Here is a 17,154-nt window from a genome sequence, read left to right on the forward strand (position 1 = left end):
GAGATTCTTTAAAAGTTTTGCCATTGATTTAATTTGATGTGATACAGTAGCTTTTGGGAAACTTTATATTTTAACTTGAGGAATTAATTTTTATTTTTAGATACTCCTGGACCAACTGGACCAATCAAGTTCAAGGAGCTGACCAAAGATTCTGCCACCATCTCTTGGGAAGCCCCAGCTGTAGATGGTGGTGCTCCTGTCAACAACTACATCATTGAGAGGCGTGAGGCTTCCATGAGAGCCTATAAGACCATCACCGCCAAGTGTAGCAAGACATCCTACAAGATTGACGGCCTGATGGAGGGCATGCTGTACTACTTCCGGGTCCTCCCTGAGAACATTTATGGAATTGGAGAGCCCTGTGAGACTCCCGATGTGATCCTGGTTTGCGAGGTGCCTTTGTCACCACACAAGCTGGAGGTGATTGACGTCACCAAGAGCACCGTTACCCTGGGATGGGAGAAGCCTGAGCATGACGGTGGCAGCAGATTGATAGGCTATGTCATTGAGGCCTGCAAGTTTGGCACCGACAAGTGGATGAAGGTGGCCACACTGAAGCTCACTGACTTTGAGCACACCATTGAGAAGCTGAATGAGAAGGAACAGTACTTGTTCAGAATCAGAGCGATCAACAGCAGGGGAGCCAGTGAGCCCAAAGAGCTTGTTAGCCCCATCACTGTACAGGAACAGAGAGGTAACAGACCAAGGAAAAAGCATGAAAATAAAAAAATGTATTGTGACAATACTTTGGCAATAATTTGACAAAAATGGGTTTGAAAGAGTTAAAAGTAGGACATGAGGTTGATTTTCTTGGCTCTGTATGATATTATAAAATGTTGAAGATTTTCTGTTGAGCAGAAACTATTAGTGTCATCACATCTCAGTTCACAATCTATTTCTCAACTGTTGTTAACTGTGATTACATTATTTTTGCATCTCTCTTTTTCCTTTTCAGTGATGCCCGTGGTGGACTTCTCCAGTATTCCTCAGAAGGTTGTCAATGTCTTGGCCGGTAAGACTCTGGAGTTGGACCTGCCCATCATTGGCAGGCCTCCTCCCATCTGCTCCTGGATCTTCCATGACACTAAGATGAAAATTACAGACCGTGTCAAAATTAAGAGCACCGGCAAGTTCTCCAAACTGACCGTGTCCGACACCACCATTGACGACACTGGTGACTACACTCTGGAGGTGAAGAATGTCGTTGGTGTCATTACAGAGGTCATCAAGGTCATCGTCCTCTGTAAGAAACCATCTCCCCTTTGTTGTTTTTGTTTCACTATTTATTGATGTTGGTTATCAATAGTTATGTTCTAGTTTGACAATATTACAGACAATAGCAAGTATTTTATTAACACTTACCTTTTAGTCAAACTGACTAACAATTTATTTTATTAATCTCACTTTATTAGCTAAACCTGATGAACCAAGTGGATCCGTCAGGTTTGATGAGATTGATGCAACATCCGTCACCTGCAGCTGGGATCCTCCAGTAAGAGACGGTGGAGCTCCCATCAGTGGCTATGTAGTGGAGCAGCGTGATGCTCACAGACCTGGCTGGGTGCCTGTCAGTGACTCTGTTAGCCGACCAACCTTCAAGTTTGTGAACCTGATTGAGGGAGATGAGTACGTCTTCCGCGCAGCTGCCGTGAATCGCTATGGCACTGGAGAGTTCCTACAGTCTGAGATTGTCACCTGCAGGAGCTTGAAGAGTAAGACTTGTTACATATTACTATACAGGCAGAAATACAGAGATACGACAGAGTTACGTAACACGTTTCCTCTTCCTCACAGATGTGTCTGGACCCCCTGGCCGTCCAACCATCTTTGATGTTTCTCGTGATGGCATGACCGTGGCCTGGAATCCACCAGATGAAGATGGTGGCCTTGACATTTCTGGATACATCATTGAGCGCAAAGAAGTGAGGTCTGACAGATGGGTGCGCGCCAACAAGAACCCCGTCACTATGACCAGATACAGGTCAACAGAGCTAATCGAGGGCCTGGAGTACGAACACAGAATCACTGCCATCAATGCCAGAGGACAGAGCAAACCAAGTCTGCCCTCCAAGCCAGCGGTAGCAACAGATCCCATTGGTAGGAAAAAGTTTGAGAGAAAGCTTTGTTTTACATAATATATATATGTACATATATTGTTTCTAGATAATACTGTGAATTCATAATTACAGTGGGTGACAGCTAAAGTCTTAAAAGGGCAAGTACAGACTCATATCTTTTGAAGCTGGAAATACTGACATGCTTTTCTTTCTTACTTAGATCCACCTGGCTGTCCTCAAAACCCAAGGATCACTGATACCACCAGGTCCTCTGTGTCTTTGGCTTGGAGTCCTCCTGATGATGAGGGAGATGCAAGAGTGGACGGTTACCTGATTGAGATGCAGAAGGTTGGCACTATGGCCTGGATGAAGTGCAACACCACACCATCTCTGATCTGCGAGTACACGCTGACCAGCATGCCACAAGGAGAAGAGTTCAAATTCCGTGTGATGGCCTGCAATGCTGGTGGCTCGGGAGAGCCTGCTGAAGTGCCTGGAACTGTCACTGTGACTGAGATGCTTGGTAAGGACACAGTGGTTACAGTAACTACACTCACACTAAGATAATTTGTGTATGTTTAACATAGAATGAAACTGACTTTTGTAACTATCATTCTTCTCCAGAATCTCCTGACTATGACCTGGAGCTGAAATACAAAGATGTGTACGTGGTCCGCCAGGGAGGAGTGGTTAGACTTTCAGTACCCATCAAGGGTAAACCTCACCCAACCTGTAAGTGGTTGAAGGATAGCGGTGCAGTCTCAACCAAGGCCATGATTGCCTCCACCGAGGACGCCAGTGAGCTGGTGATCAAGGGAGCTGAAAGGAGCGACTCTGGTGTCTATGACCTCCTGCTGGAGAATAAGGTTGGCAAGAAGAAGGCCCAAATCAAGGTGAAGGTCATTGGACGGCCAAATGCTCCAGAGGGACCAATGGTCTTTGAGGAGATCCAGGCCAACTCTGTTAAAGTGTGCTGGAAGGCACCCACTGATGATGGTGGCTCAGAGATCCTGGGTTACATTGTGGAAAGACGTGAGGCAACCAGAAATGCCTGGTACACTGTGGACTCCAGAGTGACTGACACTCAATTGGTTGTTAAGGGCCTGAAGGAGGGAACAGAGTACCACTTCAAGGTCACAGCTGAAAACTCTTTTGGTATTAGTAACTCTTTGAAATCAGAGCAGCCACTGGTGCCCAAGACTCCTCTTTGTAAGTATTATACAATAATCTATAAAATTCCTCACTCTTAAGTGTCACCTGTATCATTCAGTGATGACTCAAAAAAATCATCTGTGTTTTTAAAACCAGGTCCTCCTGAGCCTTCAAGCACCCCACCAGAGATCATGGATGTCACCAAGAGCTCTGTGGCATTGGCCTGGTCCAGACCAAAGGATGACGGTGGTTCTGCCATTACTGGCTACTTTGTTGAATACAAGGTGGTGTCCACTGAGTCATGGTCCCGCCACGAGACCAAGATCACTTCTACCATGTTTACTCTGCCTGGACTCACCCCTGACGCAGACTACCAGTTCCGTATTGTAGCTGTCAACGACATCGGTGAGAGTGAGGCCTGTCCTGTGTCTGACCCAGTCACATGCAAGGATCCATTCGGTGAGTCTTCTCCACTATAATAAAATGTAATCAACAATAACTGATAGCACTGTAATTACTATAGTTGATGGAATTGTAATAGCCATGAGACAATTAGATCCCATAGATCCCATAGAACCCAAGTGAAATCAGTAGATCAAGACAACCTCCAGTACCCACAACCAGAATCAAAAAAAGACACTGGTTATTTTTGGCATCCATAAGACACAACAAGCAGCTATTAATTAAACTAACTATATTATTATATTTGTTTCTTTTCTTCCAGACAAGCCAAGCCAACCAGGTGAGATCGACACTGTCAACGTCACAAAGAACTTCATCACTATCCGCTGGCAAGCTCCAGAGTGTGACGGTGGAAAGGAGGTCCTGGGCTACTGGGTGGAGTACAGGAAATCAATCGAGAGTACATGGAAGAAGTGCAACAAGCAGAGGCTGAAAGAAAAGGAGTTTACCATGCCTGGACTGGCTGAGGCCACAGAGTACGAGTTCAGAGTGTTTGCTGAAAATGAGACAGGAATGAGCAGACCTCGTAGGACTACCACATGCATCAAGACCAAACTGAGCGGTGAGCATACTGAATTATAGTGTGAAAATGTTTTAGTAGACATTTACCCAAATTGTTTTTCCAGAATGACTTCACCAAATAAATAACTGCGTCCTTGTTTTGTATTTATAGTTGAAACTAAACCAAGCCTGAGAAAGGAAATGGATGAAGTAACAGCCAAGCTTGGCCAGCCTGCTGTCATGAAGTGCCAGATTATTGGCAGACCTGTTCCTGAAATCAAGTGGTATCATGCTGGCAAGGAGATTGTTGAGTCTCGCAAGTACGAGATGAGCTCTGATGGTCGCAACCACTCCCTTTCCATCATGACTGACGAGCAGGAAGATGAGGGAGAGTACACTTGCAAGGCCATCAATGACACCGGAGATGCTGAGACCACAGGCGTCCTGGTGTTGGAGGCTGCTTCATCCTTCCACCCAGATTACCCATTGAAAGAAACCTACTATGCTGGTCTGGGAACCACTTTACGCATCCATGCTGTCTACATTGGTCGTCCCGAGCCAAAGATCATGTGGCTACATGGGACAAAAACCCTGGAGAACACAGAACATATAAGCATTGAGACCACAGAGCACTACACACACCTGGTCATTAAGAATGTGCAGCGCAGAGTCCATGGAGGAAAGTACAGGATCAGACTGCACAACCACTTTGGCAGGGCTGACACTGCGTTCAATGTTGAAATCTATGGTATGTTCACGTAAATTATTGTAATTATTGTAGTGAGTGCAGCAATACATCCATTTATAATAGTGAGTTATCTGCTGAGTTATCAAATTTATAATGAATTAAATCTAATACATTTTTTCTTCATCATCACATTGACATTGTACTGCAACATTGACAACTTTTTCCAGACAAACCTGACGTGCCTCAGGGTCCCATTGTTCTGGACGCCCTCCTGAAGAACTCTGTCATCATTAGCTGGAAGCCACCCAAGGATGACGGAGGCTGCATGATCACCAACTATATTGTGGAGAAGCGTGAGGACAAGGAGGGCACAGAGTGGGAACTGGTGTCATCATCCATTAACGGCACATCTTGCCGCGTCCCTAACCTCATTGACAGTGCCGGATACTTCTTCCGAGTGTACGCCCAGAATCGCTATGGCAACAGTGAGCCATTGGAAATCACATCACCAATTCTTATCAAGAGCCAACTGGGTAAGCTTAATATAATGTCAATTTATGTTTCAAAGTAGTTAATAAATGCATGTCTTAGAATGTAAGCATAGAAACGTAATACATCATATTAGGTTATTTGTAAAGAGATACCCAGGTACATTTTGCAAAAGTACTGACAATGGCTTCTAATTTACATATTCCTGTCCACAGAGAAACCATCACCACCTCTGTCACCAGTTGTGTCTGGAATCACCAAGGACTCCTGTGTTGTTTCCTGGAAGCCTCCACTCAGCGATGGTGGCTCCAAGATCAAGAGCTATTGTCTTGAGAAGAAGAACAAGAAGGACAAGAAGGAATGGACCGAATGGATTTCGGTGACCACAGACGAGATCAAACAGACAGTGTTCTCGGTCAAACGTCTGACTGAGGGTATCGAGTACATCTTCCGCGTGAAGTGCGAGAACCTTGGAGGGCAGAGTGACTACAGCGAGGAGACCACTCCCATCATTCCAGCCACAGCCGTCGACATCCGTGCTCCTGCTTTCAAGGAGGAGCTGAGGAACATGAGTGTGAAGTACAAGAGCAATGCTACCCTTGTCTGCAAGATCACAGGACAGCCCAAGCCTGTGATTAAATGGTTCAGACGAGGAAAGGAGATCCATTCTGACGGAAAGAAGATCAAGATCCAGGAGTTCAAGGGAGGTTACCACCAGCTGGTCATCACCGAGGCTGATGAAGAAGACTCCACTGTGTACCAGATCAGAGCCACTAACCAGGGAGGATCCATTTGTGCTACAGTCTCTCTGGATGTTGAAGGTAAGCTCAGATTTCTCTAAATATCATTACCACTGACTTGTACAAACCCAATACAACCATATTAAACAATTTTTAACATTCAAATAAAACATGACATCTCACTCAATTTTAATTAATTTTAATTTAATTTCTCTAATTTCTAGTCCCTGCCAAGATCCATTTGCCAAAGAACCTGAAGGACAAGGAAGCCATCCCCGCCCTGCGAGGAGAGGTGGTCAATATCAAGATTCCTTTCGGTGGCAAACCAGATCCTGTCATTACATGGCAGAAGGGACAAGATCTCATTGACAGCAATGGCCACTACCAGGTCATTGTCACCAGGTCATTTACTTCTTTGGTGTTCCCCAACGGAGTGGAGAAGAAGGATGCTGGTTTCTACATTGTTTGTGCCAAGAACAGGTTTGGCATCGACCAACAGACAGTTGAGCTGGATGTGGCTGATGTGCCTGATCCTCCACGTGGTATCAAAGCCAGTGATGTCTCCAGAGACTCAGTTTCACTGAACTGGGTGGCTCCAGCAAATGATGGCGGCAGCAAGGTCATCAGCTACATCATTGAGAAGTGCCCCACCACTGCTGAGAGGTGGGAGCGTGTTGCCCAGTCCCGTGACACCCGCTACACCGTAATCAATCTGTTTGGAGGAACCAGCTATCAGTTCAGAGTGATTGCTGAGAACAAGTTTGGACAGAGTGCTCCATCTGAGACCAGTGGACCTGTCATGACCAAGGAGGACAAATCTAGAGTTCTGCTCTACGACAGGGAGGTTGATGATACTGAACGTGTCCCCAAGGGCAAGGCTCCAAACTCCGATGCCAAGAATCTGCACAACAAATATGCCATTGCAGAGGAACTGGGCAGAGGTCAATTTGGCATTGTCCATCGCTGTGTTGACATCAGCTCTGAGAAGACTTACATGGCTAAATTCGTCAAAGTGAGAGGAGCTGATCAAGCAGTAGTCAAGAAGGAAATTGCAACACTGAACCTGGCCAAACACACTAACTTCCTCCTCCTCCATGAGTCTTTCGACAGCCCTGAAGAGCTGGTGATGATCTATGACTTCATCTCTGGTGGTGACATATTTGAGCGCCTCAGCACAGCTGAGTTTGAGCTTAATGAGCGTGAGATTGTTAACTACATCAGACAGATCTGCTCAGCTCTTGAGTTCCTGCACGCTCAGAGCTATGGACACTTTGATATCAGACCAGAGAACATTGTTTACACAACCAGAACTAGCTCTAATGTGAAGATTATTGAGTTGGGCCAGTCTAGACATCTGACCCCTGGAGACCAAATCAAGGTTCAATATACCACTGCAGAATATGCTGCCCCTGAGATCCACCAGTGTGATATGGTCAGCACTGTCACTGACATGTGGTCGGTTGGTGTCCTTGCCTATGTACTCCTCAGTGGACTTAATCCATTCACAGCTGAAACCAACCAACAGATGATTGACAACATCTCCAATGCAGCCTATAGCTATGATGACGAGTCCTTCATGCAGTTCAGCGTTGAGGCATTGGACTTCACAGACCGCCTAATGACAAAGGATCGCAAACATCGTATGACTGCTGCTGAGGCCCTGGTAAATCCTTGGCTCACCAAGCCTGTGGAGGAGATCAGCAACAGAGCGATCCCAACTGGCAGGCATAAGAGATACTACCAGACGATGGTGAGGAAAGAGTGGAGCACTGTTGTCTCTGCAGCGCGTGTGGCCAGCGGTGGCTCCATTAGGTCCCAGCGTGGCGTCTTTGTCGCTAAGGTGAAGATTGCTCCATTTGAACATGGTCCTCTTGCAGGCCAGATTTCCCATGCAGTGGTGAATGAAGGAGACAATATGAAATTCATCTGCAACATTGACAACTATGATAGCACTACTGAAGTGACATGGTACTGTGGTGTCAGGCAGCTTGAAGCTGGCGACAAATATGAAATTGAATATGAGGATGGCTTGGCTGTAATCACTGTCAAAAAGGTCACAAGAGCAGATGATGGCACTTACAGATGCAAGGTTGTGAACGAGTATGGTGAGGACAGTGCCTACGCAGAGCTGTTTATCAACGGCGTTAGATCTTACCGCGACTTCTTCACCACTCGTGTGGTCAAGAGAACAAAGCGCAGAATTGACACTGCCAGAATGCTTCAGAAACCACCAGAGTTCACTCTTCCTCTGGTCAACCATACAGCCTACATTGGTGAGGATGTGCGCTTTGGCGTCACCATCACTGTTCACCCTGAGCCTCGCGTCATCTGGCATAAGTCAGGACAGAAACTTATCCCTGGACATGATGAGAGGAAATACACTTTCATAAGTGACAAGGGTCTGTACCAGCTGATTATCCACAACCTCGACAATGAAGATGATGCTGAATACAGTGTCGTAGCCCGTAACAGGTATGGTGATGACAGCTGCAAGGCTCGTCTTACTGTTGTTCCTCGACCTAAACCAGCAGACCTCACCCTGAGGCCCATGTTCAAACGCCTGCTAGCAAATGTAGAGTGCAGGGAGGGCCAGAATGTGCGCTTTGAGATTAGAGTTTCCGGCCATCCAACACTGAAGTGGGAGAAGGATGGCACACCTCTAGCCTTTGGACCATCTATTGAGGTTGTTCATGAGGGTCTGGATTACTTCATCCTTCATGTGAGAGACACTCTTCCTGAGGACTCTGGCGTATACAGAGTTACGGCTACCAACTCCGCTGGATCTGCCAGTTGCCAGGCCACACTCAAAGTGGAGCGTGTCGCTCATGTAAAGAAGGATTATGAGACCAGTGAAAAGGAGAAGGAAAGGGTATCTGGAAAGGAGGAATTAGACAAAAAGGTGAGGCTGTCCCAGATTTTGGCAGGCACTGTTGTTACTCCTCTACCACCTGCAGCAGTACAAGCTGTAAGGGAGGCAGCCACCACGTTCAAACCTGCTGTGACAACTAAAAAGGGTGAGAAGACTGAGGCTGAGATACAGAAAGAAAAAGAGGAGAGGAAGAAGCGTGCAGATGAGAAGAGGCTGCGTATGCCTTATGTCGTCCCAGCTCCTCGTGTCATTAACCCAGCTGTTCTTGAGGAGGACGTAGAAATAAAACACTTCAAGCCATTCTCTGACATGAAATGGTACAAGAAGCTGCGGGATCAATATGAGTTCCCTGAGCCTATGGAGAAAATCAAGCAGAAGAGGATGAAGCGTATTCGCCTCTCCAGGTGGGAGCAGTTCTACGAGGTGCCAATCAGAATCAAGGACCAGTATAAGCCTAAGTGGCGCATCTCATCCATGACTCAGGATGACTTGGAGACTGTGAGGCCTGCAAGGCACCGCACTCCTTCCCCTGAGATGGATGCCTACCACAGGATCAGGCGGAGGTCCCTGGGTGACCTGTCAGATGAGGAACTGCTGCTGCCTGTGGACGAGTATCTGTCCATGAAGAGAACTGAGGAGGAGAGGCTTCGTCTGGAGGAAGAGCTGGAGCTTGGCTACTCTGTTTCTCCACCTAGCCTCAGCCCAGTGCGCTTTGAGCTGTCTACCCTGCGTCCCTCATCTCCAAGAAGAGCCTACAGTGATGATGAAGAGAGAGAAGAGGTTCACAGATATGACTCCTACCGTATTCCATCTAAATACGAGGCTGGCCCAAGTTTCGTTGATCTCCGCCAGCGTCACGACAAAGCCACATATAAACCTCCGAGACAGAAGCAGAGGGTGCATGAAGAGAGAGAAGATCAGGAGCTGCTGCGCCCGCACACAACTGCTCAGAGAATCTCCTCCTACAAGAGTGAACTCAAACGTATGGAGTTTGAGGAGAAGACACGAACCTCGAAAAAGGAAACAACTGTCACTGTTGCAAAGGTCTCTGAGAGCGTTGAATCTGAGCACCTGACAGCCATCACTTCAGAATATATTCCTAAACCAATTAAGAAGCTCCCAATGCCTGAACCCGAGAGGAGAAGATCTGCTACCCCAGAAAAGACTGTGAAGACAGACATAGTCCTCCCCAAAGTTGACTTTGCATCCAGATATGAGGAGAGGAAACAGGCTTTGAGATCAGAGAGAAGATCAGTGGAGAGGAGGGTTGAGGTGGTGACACAGGCTCCCTTCAGCCTTGACCACGCCCCACGTATTACCATCAGGTTGAGATCTCATCGCGTACCCTATGGCACCAACACAAGGTTTACCCTGAATGTCCAGGCCAAACCAGAACCAGAAGTCAAGTGGTTCCACAATGGAAAAGAGATTCATCAGAGCAGCAAATATCACATGACCAATATCAGTGGAGTTCTGACCCTCCAGATCATCAACTGTGTGACTGAAGACGCTGGCACTTACCGTGTGGTCTGCAAGAACGGCAAAGGAGAGACTTCTGACTATGCCACATTAGATGTAGCAGGAGCAGAATATGCTGCCTTCTCTTCACTCCGCAGAGATGAGGAGCCTCCATCCTCCCATCTGCCAGAAATGACCAGAACAGAGGTGTATCATGTCTCCTCCTCTAAGACAACAGTGAAGGAAACTGTGACAGAAACTGTGAAAGAGACCACCGCTGTTTTTGAGAAGCCAAGGGAGAAGCCTAGTGTTCCTGCCAAGATCCTGACCAAACCACAGTCTCTGACCGTAGAGGAGGGAGACCTCGCCAGATTTGAGTGTGATGTGGCTGGTGAACCTGCACCGTCTATCACCTGGATGCATGAAGGAGCAGTTGTCGGTTCCTCTGCCCGTCACCACATTGTCTCCACTCAATACAACTCCTCCTTTGAGATCACCGCTGTTGAGATGTCGGATGAAGGCAGCTACACTCTGCAGGTGGAAAACGCTGGAGGCAAACAAGAGGCCCATTTCACTCTTACGATCCGTAAATCTGAGTCCAAGGAAAAAGTAGTTGCCCCTCCCAGAGTCACCTCTCCAGAGGCAAAATCCCCTCTTGCCAAATCCCCTGAACCTGTGAAATCTCCTCAGAGAGTGAAGTCTCCTGAGCCAATCAAGTCACCTCAGAGAGTAAAGTCTCCAGTCTCACCAAAATCCCCTACCCCAAAATCCCCAACACCAAAGTCCCCTACTCCAAAATCCCCAACTCCATCTGAGAAGGAACGAGTGACCTCTCCAATCAAGTCACCAAAGAGAGTTATGTCACCAACTCTTGAAAAGAAGCCAGCCTTCTCTGTCAGTCTGAGCGACGTCACTGCAACCTCTGACTCTATTGTCAAGCTGTCAGTGAAGGTGACAGGAGAGCCCAAACCTGCAATCTCATGGTTGAAGAACGGAAAGGTAACATTATAATACATTAACTGTTCTACTGTTGGTTTCCAATTATTAATAGATAAAATAAGACCCAAAAGTGACATATTTCCATTGGTTGGTAACTGAATCATATTTTAATGATTGACAGGCTCTGTCTCAGGGTGGGAAGTATGAAATTTTTGAGGAGTATGGCTCAGCTTACCTTGAGATCTATGAATCAGAAGTCTCTGATAGCGGGGAGTACAAGTGCACTGCAACTAACAGTGCTGGAGTAGTGTCAACAACCTGCACAGTCACTGTACGAGGTAAGATAACACCTGCTTGTGTAAACACTTTTTAACCTCAAGCTAAAAACATTCAAACTGTTACTTACCTCAAAATACACTTATTTCTGTTTCAGGCTCAAAAATCTCTGAGGAGGTTGTGAAAAAGGAAATGGTCCATGAGGAGGTCCTGTCCTCTGTGAGGGAGGTCAAGTCCTCCCACAGCCAAGTGTCCATTACAGAGGGCCAGTCTCTGACTCTGAGGGCCAACATCCCTGGGGCCTCTGACATCAGGTGGATCCTGAATGGGGTTGAACTGGCCAGTTCAGAGCAATACAGATACGGAGTGTCTGGAAACGAGCAGACCCTGACCATCAGGTCAGTTGGCCAGAGCGAGCAAGGGATCATCACGTGTCAGGCTCAAACACAGCAAGGCCTGGTCCGGTGTCAGTTTGATACTGTGCTCTCAGCCAAGCGCTCAGATGCACCCCACTTCCTGGTGCAGCCCAGGTCCCAGAATGTGAATGAAGGACAAAATGTCAAGTTCACATGTGAACTTGCAGGAGAGCCTTCACCTGAGGTGGAGTGGTTGAAAGACAACATGATTGTGAGTAGTTTTCTCCAGAAAGTTCTGTTTGGTTAATCAAGCTGCAGGGATCTGTTTTAGGATAAATGAAACAATCAAAGCCTGTAGCTGATGTAACACAACTCTCTCTCTTTGCAGATATCTGTCACATCAAACATTAGACTGAGCTGCTCTAAAAATGTGTACACTCTGGAGATCTGTGAAGCCACAGTTGCAGACAGTGGGAAATACACGATAAAAGCCAAAAATCTTTTTGGACAGTGCTCTGCAACATCATCCCTCAACGTCCTCAGTAAGTTTTTACTGCATTCAACTAACACAATTAAACACACTGTGTCTCAGTGTGTTTAATTGGCTTGGATACTGAAATCTGTGATGAAAAATGACTTGGATTGCACCAAATTGTGCCAAAGCAAACATCTTAAATCTAATTCAAAATTCAAACCCATAAATGGAAATCCAAGGCACTTTAACACCCCGGCTTACACTCTGTGTTTGACGACACTGCATACACAGTTGCATACAGTATACTGTGGTTGTGGATATATGTGATATGAGCCATGTGCTTGTCATTTGCATTCTCAGCTCTTGTTGAAGAACCAACAAAAATGATTATTGTGGAGCAAAGAGCTTCTACTGATGCTGCCAGCATGCAGAAAGGTTTCTCAGCCTCGTCAGTTCATATGGAGACGGCTTCCGTGCAGGCCAGCAGTCGCAGCAGCAGCAGCTCCCGCTCTGCAGCTGCCCAGTACTCGTTTGAGAGCATGTCTGCGAGTAGCATGTCTGCCATGATGGCTGAGTCACTGGTTTCCATTAGCTCCAGCAGCCAAATGATGGAAATGTCTGCTCACTCGCATGTTGAGGCCTCCTCTTCCTCCTCCTCCTCCTCGCTGAGGGCCCTCACCACTGGGGTTAAAAGAGGTGAGACGTATTTTACAAGTTGCCTGAATCAGTAGGTAACTTGCTCTTACAGCATAACAGGAGATGGGCCTTGAATGATCTGAGCATCTTAGTGAGTACAGAATGTGAAGACGAATGTGATGTGAGAAGTCCCACTTGGTTAAAGAAGAGGTCCTCTCATGTAATCTTCAGTTCACATTTGAGAGTTTAGCCTTAATGTTTCCATTCCAGTCACAAGAAATAAGCCTCTGTTTTAATCAAAAATAAAAACCTGTTTGTTGGAAAGGTACACCTTCTTCTGTGCTGTGAAAAATAATTACTCAGTTGCAATAAAGTAAAAAAATAAAAAAAAATCATAGGTAGCCAACTTGGCAAGTTACTGTGGCTGAATAGCACTAGCATGTTCCAGGCTAGGTAGCATGTTACTGGTTAGCTTGCAAGCTACAGTAGCCCACCAAAATCACCAAAACTGGAGATACATGCAAATACAGGGTCAATAAGAACTCCATTATATGTGAAAATATTAAATAATAGTAAATAAAATGAGTCAATGACTGTGATAAGGAAACATTTGTTCTCTACTTCTAAATCTATAAGGATGTCAGAAATCATTAAACACCCTGCTGGTTTTCGACGTGTTCATACTGATGATGATTTGGCATGTTTCTGTGACTGCAATGTGAACATCAGTGAAGGTGTGAAAGCAATGACTAAATGAGAGAAACTACCAGAGGTTTGTATGAGACTTGTATTTTCACAGATGTAAACCTTCCATCACTGACCTCGTTCCTCTTCATTAACAGGCACTCCACCAAAGATCGAAGTCCTTCCACAGGACGTCAGTGCTGAGCCAGGGAAGTCCCTGACGGTGGCAGGGGTGTTCTCCGGAGACCCCGCCCCCTCCATCCAGTGGGTCCGCTCCGGTCGGACCCTCCCCAACGGGGACGAGCGGTACCACGTGGAGAACACCGCTGACCTCTCCACTCTCGTGATCTCTGCAGTGAAGGAGGACGACGCCGGAGCATACACACTCCGACTGAACAACGAGCTCGGCTCCGACTCGGCAACTGTCAACATTCACATTCGGTCCATGTAAAAAAAAAGAAGAATAAAAAAAAAAGATAATTTATATCCCCCGTTTCCCTGATCCAGAACCTTTTTATTTAGTGAATTAGCAACGATAATCTACTTGATAAAGATCTGGGTTTCTGTTCTTGTAAATATGAACTATTTTTGTACCAATCTTGACATTAATTTATGCCAAACTAGACTCAAGTCTAAAGTTGTTATAAAATGTGCCATATTGGACAATTATGACTTAGGATTTTTGAACCACTTTTCTGTGACATGTACATAATGTATATAGCCGAATTTAACGGTTATGGGAAATGTATGCATTGTTATTTATGACAATAATATTAACTGAAACAAAAGAACAAATGTTTTAACAGGAGAAAGTTTCACCAGGAACGAATACCCTGTCAAACCAAGAAACTAAACTCTGTGCCTCAACAATAAGTTGAAGTCTGTAAGATTGCCTCAACAGGTGGAGAGGCTCCCTGTTGATGTTCTGAACCAGAAACAGAAAGACAAAGTTATTGTTTTGGACACGCATCTGTGCGTGTGATATTTCCTATGAGTTGTACCATGAGCATAAGACCCTGAGTGCTGTTTGCATTACCCTCATGTAAGCAGCATGAACTGGCCTTGTGCTCAGACTGACTGAGTCACACCACCATGATTTGATGACCTGCTGAGAGCGCGAGCGGCCTGCACTCTCAGCGTTTAGATCATTTTAATAAGGAGCGCTGCTTCTGTCACAGAACAGCCGGATTGGCTTTTCAAAACATAACATCTCCTGGCCTTAAAAGAAGAAAGTCAAGGCCGGTTCTGCTGTGCAGAAGCAGCGCTGTCTCTTGGAGGATAGTTAGGTAACGTGTTTGTGTGTTTGAGTGCGAGTGTTTTTAGCTTGTAGATCTTTCACTTGTCAGTAGTCAGGGTCTTCTTCATTCACCACAGTGATTCCATCTGCTGTGAAAGAGACAAAGAGAAGAGCAGTTTTGTTTTACCCTGCACTTTGATTTAATTGATCTGTTGATGTAGAACTATATTTCATCCTCCTTGAGTTTTATGCATTACTGATTTAATAAAGCATGATTTCAGCACTACACTCACATTGTCTCCTTGTGTTTTGGTCTCTGGTGTGTTTCCTGTTCTCATGTTGATCAGTGGTAGAAGATAACTAAGTGCATTCAATCATCTACTGTACTGAAGAAGTAGAAGTACTCTACTTGAGTATTTCCATTTTATGTTACTTTATACTGAGGAGAATAATGAATAAAATCACATTTATCTGCTACTGATTACTTTTCAGAGTTATAAAACAGCATATAACATACAACACATAATCGAAGTTCACACCTTTCTAAAGTTGGAAGGCAGTGATGAAGTGTGGTCGTGGTAAACTCAGCAAACATTAAAACTGAATGAATCTTATTTTATTTCTAAACCTTCAAACACAGACTTTATATCAGACCATGGTCTCCGTGAAGAATCCTCTGCCTCATCTTTATCTGACGTCCCCAGCGTTAGGACACTGACAGGTTCAAACATGGCTGACAGTGTGGGCTGTGATTGGTTTTTCTCCTGTGATGGACACAGTGCATGGTCTATCACATTTTCAAAATAAGAGAAAGTTCATTCCCTGACTAAAAGCTGCTTCAAAATAAAAGTACTTTATATAAATGAAGTACAGTCAGAGGTACAATATGTCTTTATCTTTATAATATTTCTAAAAAATAAAACTAGAATTACCACCTTGCAGATGTAAGCCTCTGCCAAAACACTTCTCTCAAGATACTGCGTGCACAGGGCCAAAACCACGTTTTATGAGGTCACACTGACCTTGACCATTGAACACAAAAATCTAATCAGTTTATCCTTGAGACCAAATGAATGTTTGTGCCAAATTTGAAGAAACTCCTTCAAGGTGTTACTGAGATATCGTGTCCACCAGAATAAGACGGACAACCGAAAACAGTATGGCTCCAGCTCCAACGGCCGCCGTTGCAGAGGAATAATAAAATTCAAGTAAAGAAAATTTGCAGAAAAATATACTGAAATACAGTACTCAAGGTAATGTACTTAGTTACTGTCGACCCCACATTTCTTCCATACACTCACTGTTATGATGCCACCGGTCTCTCATCTGCAGTCCCAATGAATCTCATCAATTCATGTAGACGTCCTCCGTCACTGTCTGCAGGGCTGAATTTCTTTCCTGGTCTGACCATCAGGTCAAAGACAAGAGTTTTAACTTTACATATAGAACATTTAAAATAAGCTAAGGGCAGCAGCCGAACCAACATCAGGGCTTGTCAACACCAGACAACTGTGGAGTCCTTTAGCATGTCGCCAAGACCGCCCTCAGACCTGATGTGGTTCTGGTGTGAGAACCAATGAAGAGCCATGTCATGGAAAGAGCCCTTCGACACAGGAGGGAGAACTATGAGGGCGTATTCAGCAACTGCCAGACAGAGCTGAAGGTGAGGTACTTACCTGTGGAGGTCGGAGCAGGACAGTCCCTCTATGTTCAGCTTCAGGGGAGGAGAGGGAGGAGGAGGAGAGCCATCTACAACAACATGGAGGCTGCAGAGGAAGCTGGATCTGGATCACCTGTGAGGGTCTGAAACACCTGATGACCTCAGGATACATCACTGATGAGCACAGCATCAGCATACGTTTCTATACAAACCCAGTATCTGTAATAAAAATCCAGTGATATATAAAACCCCCTGCTGGACAGTGTTTCCAGCATTAGGAGATATTTTACATTTAATATTTTAACTGCTTTTATTTGTAATGGAGTCATTTTACACAGATAGTAATAAATAATAATAAAAGGCTCAGATTTTCATAAAACTTGATCATTCCCTCGTTTAAAAAAGACATTTTCATTTTATTACTACAGACCTGGTGATTCCATTTCAACAAGAAGCTTCTGTCGTAACAACATAT

The 17,154-nt window shown here is 45.3% G+C and overlaps 1 protein-coding gene across 1 annotated transcript in view; it reads left to right on the top strand.

Annotated features, from left to right (window-relative positions):
- LOC130177603 (titin-like) overlaps positions 1–15,307 on the top strand; it is a 174,918-nt gene extending 159,611 nt beyond the window's left edge. The window contains exons 219-235 of the mRNA XM_056389497.1: positions 101–694; positions 956–1,243; positions 1,413–1,712; positions 1,795–2,097; positions 2,278–2,580; positions 2,682–3,266; positions 3,366–3,668; positions 3,934–4,233; positions 4,345–4,920; positions 5,088–5,393; positions 5,565–6,170; positions 6,314–11,415; positions 11,537–11,693; positions 11,789–12,258; positions 12,376–12,529; positions 12,823–13,158; positions 13,941–15,307. Coding sequence (XP_056245472.1) covers positions 101–694; positions 956–1,243; positions 1,413–1,712; positions 1,795–2,097; positions 2,278–2,580; positions 2,682–3,266; positions 3,366–3,668; positions 3,934–4,233; positions 4,345–4,920; positions 5,088–5,393; positions 5,565–6,170; positions 6,314–11,415; positions 11,537–11,693; positions 11,789–12,258; positions 12,376–12,529; positions 12,823–13,158; positions 13,941–14,233 — 10,976 coding nt within the window. The 3' untranslated portion in view covers positions 14,234–15,307. The remainder of the gene's footprint in view (positions 1–100; positions 695–955; positions 1,244–1,412; positions 1,713–1,794; positions 2,098–2,277; positions 2,581–2,681; positions 3,267–3,365; positions 3,669–3,933; positions 4,234–4,344; positions 4,921–5,087; positions 5,394–5,564; positions 6,171–6,313; positions 11,416–11,536; positions 11,694–11,788; positions 12,259–12,375; positions 12,530–12,822; positions 13,159–13,940) is intronic.
- The last annotated feature ends 1,847 nt before the right edge of the window (positions 15,308–17,154 follow it).

This window comes from Seriola aureovittata, chromosome 11 (assembly GCF_021018895.1).
Source record: "Seriola aureovittata isolate HTS-2021-v1 ecotype China chromosome 11, ASM2101889v1, whole genome shotgun sequence".
NCBI classification, from domain to species: domain Eukaryota; kingdom Metazoa; phylum Chordata; class Actinopteri; order Carangiformes; family Carangidae; genus Seriola; species Seriola aureovittata.